The sequence below is a fragment of the Adelges cooleyi genome, unplaced genomic scaffold (assembly GCF_023614345.1).
Source record: "Adelges cooleyi isolate 19-005CV unplaced genomic scaffold, UGA_ACOO_1.1 ACOO_flye_CR_arks_rails_tigmint_CR_PRNA_605, whole genome shotgun sequence".
Lineage (NCBI taxonomy): Eukaryota > Metazoa > Arthropoda > Insecta > Hemiptera > Adelgidae > Adelges > Adelges cooleyi.
Genome location: NW_026096303.1, coordinates 12,754 through 31,416, shown reverse-complemented (window position 1 = coordinate 31,416; position 18,663 = coordinate 12,754). Strand labels below are relative to the sequence as shown.

General features: G+C 31.2%; 1 protein-coding gene across 1 annotated transcript; it reads left to right on the top strand.

Annotated features, from left to right (window-relative positions):
- Window positions 1–69: 69 nt before the first annotated feature.
- On the top strand, window positions 70–3,884 carry LOC126844056 (uncharacterized). The gene is made up of 7 exons (XM_050581905.1): window positions 70–293; window positions 884–1,071; window positions 1,152–1,356; window positions 1,938–2,142; window positions 2,212–2,418; window positions 3,042–3,167; window positions 3,611–3,884. The coding sequence occupies exons 1-7, from the start codon at window positions 239–241 to the stop codon at window positions 3,732–3,734; spliced, it is 1,110 nt and encodes a 369-aa protein (XP_050437862.1). The 5' UTR covers window positions 70–238; the 3' UTR covers window positions 3,735–3,884.
- Window positions 3,885–18,663: the final 14,779 nt, after the last annotated feature.

The following is an 18,663-nucleotide window of genomic DNA, read 5'->3' as shown; positions in this document are numbered from 1 at the left end:
AATATTATTATGGTGTTATCACTTGTCTGACTGATAACAGTGATAACCTAAATGTTGATTGATAATAATTATATTTTTTTGATTTCCGAACGGCAACGAGGAAAACATGGTGACTGGTATACACACCAACCTATTTCAAATTATAAACCGAAACAAAACGATCTGAACTACTGCACTTGGCTTTTAGTTTATCGTTTCGTCTCTCCGAAGTGGTTTGTGTCAACGGCCAATCAACATCATGAAAGGCGTCGTTGACCAAGTTTTTGTTGCTTCAAATGTACAACCTATTGTCAGTAAGTCTTGGATACCTATCTTAAATACACAACACCTGTGAAAAGTAGAAAAAAAACCTTAATGTTTCTTTATTGTACGCAGTGATTGAAAACGTTTATATCGTTTCACATAAACGTTGTAGAACATAAAATATTTTTTAAAGATACTTAGAAGTTTATTTAATGATCTTTTTTTTAAATTATTGTTTTTAATAATTAGTAATTACTTTTTACTGTAGGGCGTAGATAAACCTTACATATTGTGGCAAAGCAATATAGAAGACAATAAAGCCATGTCGATTCAAATTTTTTCAATCGCCTCATTATTAATGTTAAACGTTTAGTCATTAAATTTGTTTGACGTTTAATACTTAAACTTGATTAACATTTTAAAATCATAATCGGAAAACTTAAGTTAACGTTTTAAAAATGTTAATTATTGGATCCCAAAAAATGTTTTATGAAGCTTAACAATATAATGAAAAAACGTTTTCAAGACATTATTATGTGCAGCACCTAAATTAGCTTTGCAATACAAAGCAAATTGTACGGCTTCGATTGATTTCGATTTTATAAAAATGCAATACTTATTTGTTGTATTATGGTTGTAGCTACCAACGAGGTGGGCCAGTTCATCTCGTCAGACTCTTTGGACTGTGGAATGGTGTTTGATGAATCATCAAACAGGCCCATATTGAAAATATTTAACCAACATGGAGGCACAGTAGAAGAAGAAGACGCTACCAAAAAAGTCAGCAGCAAAGAATATGTAATTTTGAGACACAAAAGGAGTAATAAGGTAACTTTATAATGTTATGTGCTTATTGCAAGTTCAGTACTCAATTTTTCATTTATTAATATTTATTATGGTGAAATCAGGTATCCATATATGGTGTAAAAACAGTTTTTCTAAAAAAACCAGATTATTATAAAATTCAAACATATACGCAAGGAGACCTGGCCAATCACGCTGAAGAGTTTAATTCAACTTTTAGAACTAAAAAAGTGTCTCGCATAATCAAAGCAAGAGGTAACGATGCTATTGAAACTTCGACGGAGATATTTGGAATTATCAAACCTATGAGTATGTACCTATATCTCTATTAATATATTACTATTATTATAAGTCAGTCAATGGACATCAACAAGTTTATTTAAAGTATAGCTTACGATAGACCATCCTCTTAAACTACACATTAAGTGTTTTACTAATATCTGAACAAAATCTGAACCTCCGCAGGGGTAAGGTCAATTATTCCCCTTGCCTTTTTTCTGCATCAATTATCATAATCATTATGTATTATAAAATTTTACAAAATAATATTTTTACTGAGGGCTGAGTGACTTATTAAATTCGGTTATGAACGTCAGAACTAAGAATGGTGCTTTTATTGCATTTAGAGGTGGGACCAGGTGAAGTGTCAACTATGATTTTAATTTTTTTTTTTATAACAAATTAAAATGTATAGAACAGTTTGTGCTATCACTGTATCAGTCTGAGTTTTGAACACGTATTTATAATCATATTAATAATTAATACAGTTATTCCTGCGGACGCCCTTCATTGCTGAACAATAAAAATGAATTCAAACAAATTATATTATTACTTTTACTTATTCTCTGTAACATATAAGTATTAGAACATATTTTAATTCTACATTTTAGCTAATGACATATCACAGTTATCGTCATCTACAACTCAGATTGATGAGTTTAATAGTTATTTGCCACTGGGATGTAATCGTTTTGCTACTAACATTGAAGATGTATATCCAGTATCGACTCTGTTGTCGGAAAACGAAATAGATTTAATGACGGACTACGCAAATGAAGTTATAACTATGATACCAGTTCCTGAAGACAATGAGGAGTAAGTTGTATCTATTTAAATTGTGTATCTATGTATTTATAATTATTCATGAATTATTTCATTTTACAGTTTGTCCAAGTTTTTCATAGCCAACGTAAACAGACTGCCTCAAAAAAATGTACAAAACATATGCCTTCTTACTTTGGCTGATGCACTTGTTACTTTACTGTTTTTAAAAAGCGAAGACGTGAATAAAAATTATGCTATTTATCCGAACAGTGAATTGATTAACAGCAAAGTGTTAGATCACTTTACTGAATACAGTATCACAGGAAGGTAAATATATTGTTTAACAAAATATCCTCATCACCATTGTAAAGTCACATCAAGTAAAATATTTAACACAACAATTTTCACTCACATCAAAAACTTTGAATTTCTACCATAAACATTATAAAATGCAAATATAGTATTTGTTATAAATTCAAAGTATAAAACATTAAAGCATAGTTTTTGACAAGCCATTTTATACAACGCGGTTAAACTGTTTCTTATTTTTACTCTATATTCAAATACGTAACTTACAATTATAAAATAAATTTCAGATCTACTTTATTTTTTTATTTAAATTTTTTTAACACTATTCAATTATTTACGACTTAAGTATTTGTCGTTCTAAGATGTCTGCGCTAAATTGTCAATCTGACCAAATATTTGTTAAGTTTTCCTAAACGTTTTGAAGAACAAGGAAAAGATGATTTATAGTTCTAAAATAAAAATGTGTGAAAAAAGTTGTAATGTCATGTTAAAAATAACATGTGTAGTTTAAGTAATCTCTCTATATGTTTTAGACACGTTTCAAACCTAACACGAGTGAAAATTATTGTGTTTGTTTTACGTTAAGCGCTTTTTAACATTATGTGTTAAAATATTTTTTATATATTTAAAATTTTTTTCAGGGATATTTCTTCAAAAATGAAAGATAAAGCCGTATGCCATATAATTATTGTGATGCTTCTGATTAACATGACTTACTTGGACTTGAGTTGGATATCACAATTTCTTCCTGGAAAATGTCAAAAAAGGTTAATTTTTTTGTTTTTATAAGTTTTTTTTGTTGGTTATTTTACAATAATAAAATTCGCCTAACAGACGGTCTAAAAATTATTTTTGAATAAGTTAAAAAATCTTTTAGAAATAACGCTTTTTAATCGAGATTAAAAAATAGTCAAATTATACGATTATAAACACATGTATTGTCTATAAAGTAATTTATACCAATTATATTGAATAGGTTTAACAAGCTACGGGTTAGCACCAAGCCTTTTATACTTTATAGTCACCTGTAATAATTTCTTAAGACCTGTGACCTTCCCTATCCCAACATGATCTTTTCATTTTATATTGCAGCTGTTAAAATAATGATTAAAATTTTTAGGTAAAAGGAATTAATATTAGTTTAACATGACTAATAGTGATAGTATGATTTATTAAAAATAATTTATTAACAACAACGTTTTCGTTTTAGATTAATAATGCTTATGCGAGTTGTTGGAGCTACAGCGACAAAAGAAGACAAAACTAAATTTACATTAAAAATTCCATTGGCCGCATTGCCTACATATCAAAGGACACCGAAAAGAAAACGTTAATCAACAAATAGTTTTTAATAACAAAAAATGTATAAAAAAATTTAAAAAAATTGATTATTTTATTTTGTCGACAAGTAATTTTTTTTAATTTTGATTCGTCACTTATTTATGTTTCGATATTATGTGCTGTCATTTTAAATTTATATAGAAATACAGTATTTTTTTTTTTTTTTTTAATTAAAAAATATGCAAGTTTCTTGGTTGTATTCGGGGTGGAAGGGAAGAAGTGATATTATATCCAAGATCATATTATAGAGACCGCTGTATAACTTCTTACTTTTGTGTAAAAAGTGTGACTGAATATACACTTTTCATAGATTTAGACTTCAGTTTTAGCTTAAATGTGCATCCATACAAAATAGAAAATCAAACCCTAGCTGTAATACCTTTGAAATTAATAAAATGTATTGTCACATGACTCATTCTAGCCAAAATTCGCCCATGACAATTATAGATAGAATCATAATTCTAATTTATACAGATATACTTCTTAGTGAACCACACCGGATATTATTTTTTATTAGACCATTCTGCTTTGTGTAGACAAATCCAATACTTAGGTTTATTTTTGGCTTTTAACAGCCACCATTCAGGTTAAAATAATGTTTTTAACTTGAATATGTAATATAAAACTTATTTTTATAATTAGATATTTTCCTTACACCATTGTGTGATACATGAAACTTGGATAAACCTCCATTACGATGCAGGTTAGATTAATATAATTTTATACTAAACCTAATTATTATATGTCATCGAGACTAGAGAGATCAGCTTATTGTACTTTCTTAGGTCACATACTATGTATACTAAATGAGAAGATTAAAACTTAGTGTAAGTCACATAAACTTTAATTAGGTATTAGAAAAAAACAAGGTTTAATAAAAACTTGTATTGTGCTGTCATATGTCAGTAGAGGTTATGAATTAAGACTTTTTCTCTATTGCCTTTCGACAAACTGACTTTTTAAGAAACGCCTACAATACTTAACTCAATATTTTATTTGACTTGCAGCACATTTTTTGGAAAAAAAGTCCTCATTGTTAAGCCAGACTGTTCATGTCTACGAAGGCCGCATTTTTTTTGGGAGATGTTTAGGGCGAGTTGATTATTGACACACAACACGAGGGGTTTGAGTTTTTGTAATAAGAAAAAAAAAATGTACATTATATTATGGCACTAGTCGCCGTTATATTGTTTTTGTCGGTTATTGGAAACGTTCCAACCGATGTGTGCCGCACGTTATATTTTGGAGTGCAGAAGGCCGTTAAAATTCCGTCGATTCTTTCTTCTGTACACATAATATCATATATTTTAATATAATATGTGGGGGACATGTCGCCGGTCGTTGTCTTTAATGTCGAAACAACGCACAATTATCTATATTAAACGCGCACGCGGTGCAGCGTTTCGAAAAACCGATAATTTTCCCCATTTTTTTTGTCAGAAAGTATTTTAAAACTTTTATATCTGCTCTAAAACGTTGCCCAAGGGTCTTTATAGTGACTTGTCGACATGTGGCGTAAGCGAGAAATATAAGTAAAGGGCGAAGGAATTGATGTAATGTGATATAATATGAAGTATGAACCACTAACTGCGAGGAAGGGACAAGTCAACTTTTTCTAATTGTTCATGAATTATATTATACTAAAATATATTGAATGAATTAATATTAAAGATATGATTTTGAAAATTTGACATTAATTTTTAATAGCTTCTATAAAAATATTAGAATTATTACGTCATGTACCTTTTCAACCTTAAAACTATTTATTTTTTTAAAAATTATCTAAATATCCTTAATTCTCAAAATTAAAAAAAAAATATTACTCATTATAAGTAATCTTTATAGAATATTTTTTGATGCTGTTAGACATATTATTTAAAAATAGGCATAAAACTAGTAAGGGAAAAATGTTATTTTACATTCATCACTTATTTGGCAATAAATTAAGTTGAAGACAAAAAAAAATAAAATTGTATAGTGTTTATTAAAAATATAAAATAAATGCATATTATATAAATATTAATCTAGACGAGAGACTTAAATTCTAATTTTAAATAACTTTAAAACTCTTTGTTTAAAACTGGTTATCGAACAGTCAAAATGTTCAGCAAATGATTCTTAATTTAAAAATTCAATTAAATATGTATGTTAATATTTAAGTTTTAAAATCTCTAGAAACTACTAAAAACAGGTAAATGTTTAAATGCTGTCACTTGTCTTTTAATCTAATATAACATAAACAAAAATGTTTTCAAAAAGAATACAAAGTTACATTAAACTGAAGAACAAACTTTATGTATAATGACCACAGATTTGAGACTACATGAAAACCGATAGCTTGATCGGCATGTAAACCAAGTCCATGTCGTCACATAACTGAAAATGAAATCGGTGTGACCACAGATTCAAGCATACAATTTCATAATCACATCACAGATTAGACGAAAAGAAATTATCTGATCTGTGGTAATAACAATATAGTTCATTTAAATCTTATGATTAATAAGGAGTTTGTATACCTAATAATAATATTGTAAAAAATCTGCACAGTAGGTAATTTACACTAATTTATGCAGCCACACTGATCTGATAATAGTGTTTTTTATTAAAAACATTGTCGATAAAAATCGTATTAAAATTAAGGTCGGATCTAGCTGCGGTTGGTGTTGTGCGATTGTCGGCAAGGAAAAATAATAATATTATATTCTAACTGGTAAACAACAAAAAAAAAAAATGGGCTTTCGTTCTCCCATCTTGGGCACGAACGATCTGCGGATATTGTCTCTCTAGTTTTCCCTTAAATACAATGCACACATAAACCCATAGCCATTATAATAATAATATTATTATGCTAACGGGCCGCCGACCGTGGCGCGTGCTTTCCGACGGTTTCGCGTTAATAATTCACAGTATTCAAAATAACTCGACCCCGTGCAAGTATAATATTTTCCGCTGTATGTCCTTAAAAAAAACGTTTGCACATCATATTTTATTTGGATTACAATAAAACACGTGGGCGATCCGGTTAGATATTCCGAACCGCGTTTGATACAATGACGGTGTGCGGTGTTGTATATTATATAGGTGTACATAAATCCGCATGTGTGTATGCGATAAGACGTGCGATGTACATATAGTGTACATGACGTTGAATAAAACAGCAAAATTTGTTATTTTCCATTTTTCTACGCCGCACTGCTTCGATTACACAGTGCTACAAAAAAAAAAATGAACTTTTCACGTGACCTAGTACAGGTCTGATGGAGTCAAACCCTCATTTGAAGTTATACAGCTTTTAAAAATATTATTTTACACCCTCGAAATGTCAATTGACCGTTAAACAAAGTCGCCTTTAGGAACACTGATCTTAGGTACCCTATAAAACATTTGAGAGCTCATATTTTTTTTGTTGAGCCCACGAAATGCAACACTTTTTAACCCACTACATACGTTACCTAATAATTTGTATTCAGCTTCAATCAAATTGAATTTTATACTGGATTATTCCTATTTCAAACATTCCAATTGACATTATATTGCAATGTAAAATTCTGAAAAGCCCTTTTTAATATCCGAGAATTTTATTGCAAAATATACAACATAGCCATAATATAATTAAAATACTATTATAATTACACATACCTAACAACAGTTAAACACATAATATGCTTCTATGTTGCATACTTTGTGTAAATTATTGTGTGCTGTGTTACATAATAGTGTCAACTATGAAGGTTGATCCTTCTTTATGTAGGTAGTGAATGATATACAATAAGGAAATATTGAAATTTTTAAGACCCTCGGGCACCCTTTTTTTATTAGATACAAGTTTACACATAAGAAAGTCGATTTCTTATTCCGGGAAAACATACCTACTGTTGTTTGCTTCTTTTCTGACGTACTTATATTTTTTAATCGAGTGCTTTTATCATAAATAAAACTTTTTTAGGTTTTTATTAAACATTTTATCGTATTATGAAAAATACAATAACTCCTTCTTGGGAAGAGTCGGGTTATCTAATAATGTGGAAACTTATAAGGTACCCGACAGGGATGAACAAATCATTCCACTCTATTTTTTAGATTTAAAACTTTTTCGATATTTTTCGAGTCCCTGTGATTTTTAACAGTGTTTATTTTCATAAGACAGACGACAAACATTGTGCATTAAAACCTGTACACTGTTTTTATGGGTCGATCTCAACTAATTATGTGTTTGACAAGAGGTTTAGATGTTCAACATTCTTAGAGCGAAACATGCATACATAAGTACATATAGGTCCAATTAACACCAGAAATTACATGTCTACTCAATATTGTGTGTTCTACCTGCGTAGGTACCATATACAAAATTAACCACCATTTATCATTTTTTCTACTATTAACTGCATTGGAGTACACAGAGTAAACTCGTCGAGCGTGCACTACTAGGTAGTTTGTCAACTATTTGTTCACACAATATTGGACAATATTAAAATTTTTGTCTTTTTTGTTATCAACTACTTTTAAAGTTACTAAAAGTGTATAAGTTGAGATCAAAGGTTGAATGCCAGTGAAGATTTTTTTTTGAATTAACTTATACTCATTTGCGCTATAAACACCACTGTATGTACTGGTCTTAGCTATTTTACTTTTTTTAAATTATTGTTTTTTTTTTTTGGTTACCTTTATTTTTTTTTAATTTTGACAGCCATTTTACTAAGAATTATTGGCTGAAAATTTGAACTTATCAACAAACAGTTTTTGATCATTGCTTTTAAAATTATTTAAGTTTAAAGTACAGGGTGGGAGGTGGAGTGCGACAGAGTAATGGATGCAGATAAAAATAACTCTACCGCACTCCACCTCCAGTTTTAAATTTTAACCATACCCTCTCTTCTGTATCACTCACTTATCAGTAAATTCTCTTAACAATAATCTAATATCAGCTGGTTTTTTCATCAACAATCTCCTCTCTTCTTCTCTGCTATCCACCTATAGCGTCACATATTCCGTATATATGTATCAAAAAAATGTAGCGGAAACTCGGCTATTTGAAAACGTATATTATTATTAATTGCACATCATTTACATCCCCGTCTGTTGCCGCCACCACGTTGATGACATTTGGCGGTGACGTTCTGGCTACCCAAAGTAAGTGTCCGGAGGGTCTTGCCCAGTTTCCCGTAGCTCCGCCGCTGTTGGTCAGCCTCGTCCACCAGAGGTTCCTTGGCGCAGTCCACGATTCCACGGCTGTCGGTAAAATAGGCCACGTCGGCAACCGGGCTGAACTCTAAGCTCGGAGATCCGTTTAGTGATCTACCGCTGGTCGCCAGACCCGCTGTTGGTTTAGGTGTCATACCCATGTTTCTGTAGGATCGACTCTGTTGTTCATCCTCGTCCATTAGCGGCTCCAGCAAACGGCGCACTATCATTCCGTCATCGGTAAAATACGCCACGGTGGATTGCCCGTTGAACTTGAGACTTTTGCTGTGTTCGACCTGTGTACCGTGACACGGTTTCGTTAAACATCGTAAAGTCTAAGGCCGTAACTAACCACCGTTTTTGAAAAAAGCAACTGTTTTTAGCGTTACCAAAAAACCTCACGAAAATACCAGATGATTTATCTGATAAGATAAGAGAGATAAGAAAGATAAGAGAGATAAGAGATTAGAGATATGTCTTAAGGGAATGGGGATGGGTTTGGTTAGGAGTGCAAATGTTGTGCAACAAGCAGCGTAGTGTAAAAGTATAATATAGAGCTGTGACATCAAGAAGGCAAGCGACAGTGTGACCAATTTAAAAAAATACTTTTTTTTTTATAGATTACTACATACTGCAAAGGATAATAATCCTATTCAATTATACAATACAATAGATAAATTATAATTTAATGTTATAATATGATAATTGATATGTTCACGTGGTTGCAGTACATAGTAGAACACATTTTTAAAATTCTAAGAGAAATGTTATTACGTGGTTCTTATCACACTGTACTTTGCCTTATTACTCACTTCATAATATTTTACTTATTGTGACCCCTGGTTTAAATATTATATGTTAAATGATCAATATTATCAATCTAAGTACACAAGATAGTAAGTATTAATAAAATAAGTATAATAAAACATAAAAATAAATAAAAAATATATAAGCCGTAACAAAAAAATGTTATTTGAATATAAATGATATAATGGATTTGAGTAATAAAATGTAACCAATTTCGTCATCTTTGTAAATATAAATTAATGATATAGTGGTCATGATAAGCTCAACTTACTTTGTTCGATATAAAATTTCTATTTTTATTAAAAACCTACAATCCAGAGAATCTACATCACTCTATTCCTGAAATTTTGCCAGAACTTAACCCTCCTGAGCTCTTTTATTTGTGTCAAATCTGACTAACCTTAACCTAAGAATCTCACATTTAATTAGGGCTAGATTATCTTGATGCAGAAGATACTAGAATAGAACGAATTGCTTAATAATATAATATTTGCAATAAATGTAGAGCTCTTAAAAATCAAGTTTTTTTTTTATACACACATCGGTGATTTAACAGATACAGTTAACAGAGCTTACTTTGAATATATTTGACATTTCAATAGGCCGTTCCATAGTTGTCGATTGACTGTTATATTGATTGGTACTCATGTTTTCTTCTATTGAGACTAATTACTAATTTATATTTAAAAAGATTGATGAAACAAACGTAGACAGTATGTTATTATTTTCCGAATTACGAAGAGCTTTATTTTGATGACTACGTCGATTTATATTAAACATGTTCTATCAAATAGCCAATATGTATTTATACTATCAAGATTCGTAATTCGTCATGGTTACATTTTCAACCAACACGACATGCTCCACAAAACGTGATGTGAGTATGTTTTACTTAAATTTTACTTAAAGATAAGTATAACTTATTAGGTACCTAACTGTCCTGCAATATTTTTGTTCCTCATTTCACATTCATTGACATATTTACACAATATAAAGTTAATATAGAAGCATACTAGAAAATTTAAGGTTATTAAAAAATGTGAACATATGTCGGAGGAACTATGTATGTTTGGTTAGAAAAAAGTATTAACTTAAATTTTAAGAAGTACTGATTTGTAAAATTTATAAAGTTCTGAAATTCTATAGAATAATTGTTGGACATTAAAAACCATAAAATCATTGGTAACGATTACCTTCCTTAGCTATAAGGGGTGAGAGCAAACAGGATGGGTTTAAATAAATAAGAACGGTAAGTTTTAATTAAATAAATCTATTAAAACTTAATATATTACAAATAATATGGTATAATTATGTGTGTACAAAGTATATAGAATGTATTATATATATATATACCTATATAGAAAAGTAACATTAAAATAACACTACACATAATAATGTACACAATAATAATGGTAATGTGAATTATTATATTATTATTTTATATTATATATAAAAAATATGTTTTGGCTACAAAACCTTTATTATTATTACGTTTTAGAAGTTGAAAAGAAATCAAACAATGCTGTGGGGTGTAGGTTAGGTTATAAAAAAAATTAGATTGTCTTAACTAATATCTCCCAATTTAAAGGAAAAACAAATCCGATGTTATCCAATCAAATGTATTTTTAAGTTTCAATACATGGTTCAAGTATGTTAATAAATAACTATGTTTGTAATTAGACAGGCTAATTGAAATTAAAGACCTTTGTTAAAAAAAATTAGTTTGAATCCCTACATTAAAATATTAAGGGTTCAATTACAAATGTTGTCGTTTTCGAAAATAATGATCAATTGTAAATCTTATACATTATTTGATTTCAATGAACATAAACATTAAAAGATGATTTTTTTTTAATCCAAAAATTACTTTTAAATCCCCTGTAACTTATATTAATTACTTTAATAATAAGTATTTTTGAAATATAGAGTATATCAATTGAATATTCATATAATATTATCTCTGGATTTGACTTGAATTAACACATTGGCACAAACGCTCGAGTTTCCTCTAGTTATTTTATGTTTAGAGTCTATACTATTCTATCACTTTTGGAAGGTGAGATCAAACAATTTTTTAGTATAAATACTAATATATAAACAGCCTACTCATGCATAAATTTGTAAATTTTAATACTATTCAATGGGTTTGTAAGATATTTGGTTCTAATAAATGCTGTTTAGAAGTCTAGCAATATATATGTATTTTTTTTTGTTTGAAAGAGAATACTTGCTACTGTCCGCATAGGGCTTTGGTTTTTGATTAGGTTACCGAATTAAGCGAAAAGGACTGCAATAAAAAAAAGAGATTAAAAAATGGTCATATTCAAACTTGTTACGATACATATTACTAAAAAGCCTATGCTACCTACATATTGGAATTTTCTTAGACTAAATCATTTTATGACGGATATTATCGCAGTATATTGCCGATCCGAATGTTTTGGTTAGAACTATAATGTTTTTTTGTTTATTATTTATTTAAAAAACACTATATAATAAACACGATACCCAATTGGCGTCTAGTGGATAATATCATAACTTTGTTTGCTTTGCAATATTTTGTTACACCTACAGCACTTAATCGGGTTAAGTAAACGAAATTGGCCATGTGTTTTTTGACACGTAGAAAAATTAAAACGAACCGTTTAATGTGATGTAATGACCGCTGTGTTGGCGTAGTGGAGAGATGGAGGGATTAGGACCGAACTTAACTAGCGTGTAAGAAGAAACGCACCATCTGTCCCAATTCAATGTCCCTGCGTATAGTTAAAGCTCATAATTTATTATCGCATAAACGGCGCAAGGGTTCGTATAATGGGCTGAACTTAATCTTAATCTACACGGTTGTAATACTCGGAACATTTTAAATATCATCATTCATCACACAAACACCATTAAGGGTCATTATAACGACCGTCGCGGTGGACCTGTGTAATACTAGCTGTATATTCAGGTATAATAATATGCCATTCAAGTATTAACCGTCAACTTAGCGTTCACAATAATTATTGTTCGCAGCCGATGTAATAGGCTTGACAGCTACCGGCTTAATTCATTTTTTTTTGTATATAAAATATGGTTTTTTTTGTGTGCTTAAATTTTCGATTCGTTGGACATGAAAATATGATTCCTCGCCTCCATCAAACGCATTTTACACTCTAGTTAAAATTATAAAAACCACTAAACTTTCATCGGACGACCAAATTTGGTATAATATTTTGTTTACAATAATAATAAAAAATTGTGTTGTGTCTTCTTTTTTGTTGATTGTTTAAATTATCACTGACGGCTGTGTTGCCATAATAACAGTTTCATTTTGCCACCATTGACTGTTTTTGTAGTGTCGTTGTTAAAGATCCTTGTTTTTTTTTTAGTTGCAGCGAAGAGTTGTAATAATATAAGTGCTCTGCATCAGCTCTGGTCGTTTTTGTCGGTTTTTCTATAACAACACTGTTATAAGATAAATAATTTAATTACTGTGGGGCGTGGTGTTGTCCAATGATTTTGTTATTATTTTTATTTTTTAGTAACTACGCGGTACAAAAAAAAAAAAAAACCTTAACTACTCTCGAGGGCTTAGAGTTTATGCGCACACTTTTGCAGCGGCCGAGAGTAAATAATAGTAAAACGGCAGATTCCTTTTAATTATACCGGAAGATTTACGCGACCATTCATTAAGCATACATTTAACCAAGTTGAACGGACGAAGAATTCCGTAATTAAAGAACGTTTTCGGGTCGAGATGATTTATTTGTAGTTTTCGGCCGTCCCTTTTCTTAATACGTCGTTTGGGGCCAAATTTGCTTCTGCCAGAGTTCTACACGCTCGCCGGCGCATTATCGCGCATAAACAGTAGAAATATTTTGTTTTGCTCGTCTCGCTCGTTATTCGAACAATGGGGTTAAAAAGAGTACACTAATAACCGGAAGGCGGCCAGAAAAGCGTCCTCGCCTCGAGTCATTCACTTCATCGTGAAAAACAAGAAAATTCCTACGATTTCGCCGTTAGTATCTCGTTAAAATAACTCTTTAAAAACAAGTTTAATGTATTCTCATCACCGAGGATTACGACGTGCTTCTTATATTTGAGCTTATTTTTTTAATTTCTTAAATCGTTTTAATATCGATAGCAATAATTATTTTTTTTTACAAGCAACGTTTGATCAATAGGATCCTAGCGCTACACGGTATAAATGTCTACGTGTTTCAAGTCTACAGTAAAAATGTCTTTGTAAAATATGTCTACGCAAAAACATCTACTTTTCTCCATACTGCTAGACTGAAATAAAATAAATACACTTTAATAGTTATTTTACAAACAACTTACTGAGCTGCGTTCATAGCTGCTAGTTCGAAATCTAGTAAAATTATTGTATAAGCTGAGGCAACACTTAATTTATTGTACTACATAAATTGTTCACTTCAATCAATATTTCGTGAGATTTTCTGCTACAGGATACATAAGCAATACACTAATGGAAACAACACGTGTTCTTTTTAGTGATGAGAATCCAAAAATCCGGATTGTCACAGAAAACTGCTATTAAAGCCACTTAAAAATGTTATAAGTATTAAATAAATAACATAATATGTATTTACTTTTAACCAAATTGTCATCATATTCGACAAATTATCCGGATTCTCAGATTTTCAGATTTAAATTTTTTTATTATTACCTCATTAATGAATAAAACGTTTGATTTAAATAAACGTTATAAAGGTATAAATAAGGCATTTACACATGTGTCTATACAGGTTGATCCATCTGATGTAAAACACTCCTATTCTCGGAAAATATGAATGTTTCGAAAATTATATACTTGTAGAGTATACTGCTATACTTCCTTTAGGTACTTAGGAGTTAGGAAATATATTTTATCTTCGCTCCATAAAAAAAAAATAGCAGGAGACTTCATTTATTTAAATTGGAACACATGTTTTTAGTTCTATAAATATGTAGACGTAAAATTCCATTTAAAAAAAATGTTGGCGATTGAATTTTTAGTTTTAATCAACCTGTTCGTTTGCTATGACTTTGTAAAGATTTGAATTTAAAATCATTATTTGTTCGACTTTTTACAGTGAAAAACGAGGTCATACTAAACAGGTTAAGAATTGGACATACCAAATTAACACTCAGCTACCTAATGGAAAAAACATCCCCAACATGCGATACATGCGATGTGGTTGTCCCTTGATAGTCAAGCACATCTTACCTGAGTGCGGAAAATACGAGGGATAGACTAGGCATCAGTAATCACTTGGTACAATCACTGGGCTTCCATCATGATAAAATTCAAAAGGTTATCCGGTTCGTCGAAATAACTGATCTCTCAAACTTAATTTAATCCAAAACTATCTTGTATTCTTTTCTTTTTGTCTCGTACTGTATACCTATGTATTTGTAATGTAAGTAGCTATAATTAATTTCATTTTATCCTTGTAATCCAAATATAATTAAACCTGTGACCCAATAGCCACAGATGCTGCGGGTATTTATAATTAAAAAAAATAATAATAATAATAGTAACACAGTTTGTGTTCAACAGTTGTTCGGCAAACGAGCAAATTTCATAATTAATCACATTGGACATTTTCCGTTCTCTAATTTATTAAATTTTATATTTTTAAATGACATCCACGTTATGTTCGACTATTTTTATATTCTTTATTTTTTTATATTATTTTTATAACGACCGACCGACTGCCAGTTTTTGAATAATAGTTTTTCAAATTTATACGTTATGTATACGTTATCATTTAAGTTTCGAAAGTTGAGAGTTCTAGAAAATACTAAGATCATAAATTGTATGCAGATGGTACTTTGGTGGGTCAAAATTAGAATAAACCAATTCCTTCATCCTCAAAACCGGGAAAACCCGAGAAAACCCGATTTTTGACCGATTTTTCAACCTTCAAGTTTGATTTGCTATATCTTGGCGAAAACGGATGGATCAATTCGACATTTGTGTAAAATGTTGATTAGACATGCCTTTATTCACATATATCCTCAACCCCAAATTTCGACTACCCTCAAAGGGAGGAGGGTTGAAAGATTTTGGTTTTTTTTAAATTTTAGGATTTAAGACCTGATATTTAGTCTGAAGAGTGTAACATGTGTACAAAATGAAAAATCTGTAACAAAAAGTGACTTAAATACAATAAATGATGATTTTGAAAATGTTTATAGGTATAAGAACTTACAATTTTGCATATGACCTGTTATATTTAAAACCACAAAATAAGTAAACCAAAAAAAAAAAACAATTGCACATTAAAACAAATTTGAAATCTCTGACTCTTAAAGCCTTCGGTCAGTTTTTGGTTAAAATTCTGATTTCTTAAATTAATTTAAACCCCGCTTCGGCGTCACGAAGAGACTTTTTCGTTAGTTTATACATATAAAAATGAGCGTATGTGTGTATGTGTGTGTGTGTCCTTTATGCATTAGTACACCATTCATCCGAACGCCATGAAACTATGGGAAGTTGTGTTGAGTAGGTACACTCCCGCGAAGGTAACTGGCATAGAACTTTTAAAAAATTCCACCCTTAGAGTTGCTTCAAACACGAATTTTGTACCTTAAATACGAAATATTTTTCGTTGCTAACCCAAAATAAACACTTTGTTTGTAACCATGGTAACCACGGTACCCGAGCGAGTGATTAAAGGAACGGGCCGATTCTGGGGACGTTATTAAACATTGGAACTGGACTAAGAGGGGGACATAATCAATATAATGTAATGTACATATGTAGATCTAAAAAAAAGCCGAGACGGGGAATGTAGTGACTTTTTTTAAAATCTTATTTGTAATTATTTTACTCAGCCCTGGCAAACTAAATCCCGGACAACGCCGGGTCCGGACAGCTTGTAGTTTATGAAAATATATTTTTTAAATTTTTAACATGCATTTAGAATTCCTACTGCACAATTATTAATGTCCCGTGGCACCTTGTAATTAAAGTCTGCCGGTAGTTACATATTATTTTGGTCCTACGCCCAACCGCTGTTGGCTTATACTATTGTGATTACAGCCGTTGTTTGTCGTACGGCGTGTGCTGTTGCCACAGCGAGGTATTATTTTGTTTTTTTAAATAAAATTAATACGCGTCAAGTTTTTTTTAAATGTGGTTAAATCTCGATCAAGATTAGTGTGTGTGTGTGTGTGTGTGTGTGTGCGAGTGTACGTGTACAAGATATGAGCGTTATATACGATCGTTTTTTCAGTTTAAGGAAACAAAATGTTGTAATGACCGTCGCGGATAAAACGTACCAAGACCGGCGGCCAACGCAGGAAAATTGCATTTTCAAGAAGTACAACGCACGGGACACGTTTGTCGTTAGCGATTTCCCGGCACAAAATCAAACGGAAAACGGTTGCCCGCCCCTCAAGAACGTGCCGTGCGACGACGAGTACCTGGCCCTGAAATCCGAACAGGACCGGATCATCGATCGGACGGTCAAAGACAGTTACAAAAACTATTGTCAGCTCAACCGGATCTCGGAAGGAAACGAATCCGAAGAGAACTACTCGACCAAGACCCACTATGCCCGGGCGAAGAAAGACAGGCACATCATATACTTTGACTGCAACAAAGAGCAAGCCATCGCCGCGGCGGCGGCGCCGGCGGTGGACTCGAAGAAGAAAAACCTGATCATACTCGAGACGTTGGTGCGGATTAAGGTGAAACTGAAGAAGCACATTGAGCTCATCACCGGCGATTCGTTGTCGCAAAGAGACAAAAACCACATGACCGCCGAGCTGGTGTACTTGTCCGACGAGGTGGATAAGTTCATGGCCGAAGTGGTCGAAAGCAAAGAAATGGTCGCTTCCAACATCTACGCCAAACTGTACGTGCTGGAAAACATGTACAACCAAAACGTGCAAAAGTACATAGACATCACGTCGAAACCAACACTGAGAACCAACTACTGTATAACGCAGGTTTTTCAAAAAATATTTTTCTGTTGGAACTATTTCAAATTGTGAAGTTAAAATATATATATACATATATTATATTTAACGCACTTATCGTGAATAGAATTATTTTTATCTACGATGATTATTCTAATAATTCGTATTATACCTACTTAAATTAAAAAAAAAAAAAAACATCCTTAATTTGTTGTGGGTTTTTCCTATACTATATCTATACATCTATATTTCGCATAGTAGTCGAAATATTAAATTAGCTCGCCTAAATACAATTTTGAAACTATTTCACATATGACCAGAAATATAAAAAAAATATTGACTGTATTATGTTAAACGAAGAGAATATGATGTTAACGATAAAGATAAGTATCGTAAACCTTGCCAAATACCTAGATGTGCCTTTAAAATTTAAAAGCCGATGGTATAAAGTTATCGCTGCGCGTTTTTTATTATACCGTTCACTGCTCAGCACTAAGTGTATATGTTGTTGATTTTTTTTTTAATTTTTAAATACATTTTCAAAGCATTTATTTGATAGTGAATTTATCCAAATAAGCCAATACAGTGAGATCTAGGCATAATAGGATCAAAACATTGTGGGGACGGAGAGGTCACAGGTCTACAGGAATCACTTTCAAATAAACTCTTTGATCCTAATTTGTAAACTGTTTATACTATGCTCAGTTTGGAATTTACTGGGTTAAAAACACTAACTGCTGATTCGCATCAGTTGTAATAATTCATGTAAACCGTGACCTCCACATCCCCACTGTACTGGTTTTCATTTGAATTTAAATTTTCATTTCATATAAAAATGATGTTTCTAATAAAATTAAAAACTGTAATTTTCATTTCATAATAATTTTTATTTAATGAATTTACATACATTTTTATTAAAATAAATATTGACTACCATTGACTTGTTATCGACCAGTATTGTTTATTAATTACATGGTTATTTGTTGATTAATGGTTAAATACTAATTGCAAGTG

Bases quoted from the DNA above. Each gene is read 5' to 3' on its own strand.
- LOC126844056 (XM_050581905.1), top strand. From the start codon at position 239: ATGAAAGGCGTCGTTGACCAAGTTTTTGTTGCTTCAAATGTACAACCT. The intron at 2,419-3,041 runs GTAAATATATTG...AATTTTTTTCAG, and splicing joins GAATACAGTATCACAGGAAG to GGATATTTCTTCAAAAATGA. The intron at 3,168-3,610 runs GTTAATTTTTTT...TTTTCGTTTTAG, and splicing joins CCTGGAAAATGTCAAAAAAG to ATTAATAATGCTTATGCGAG.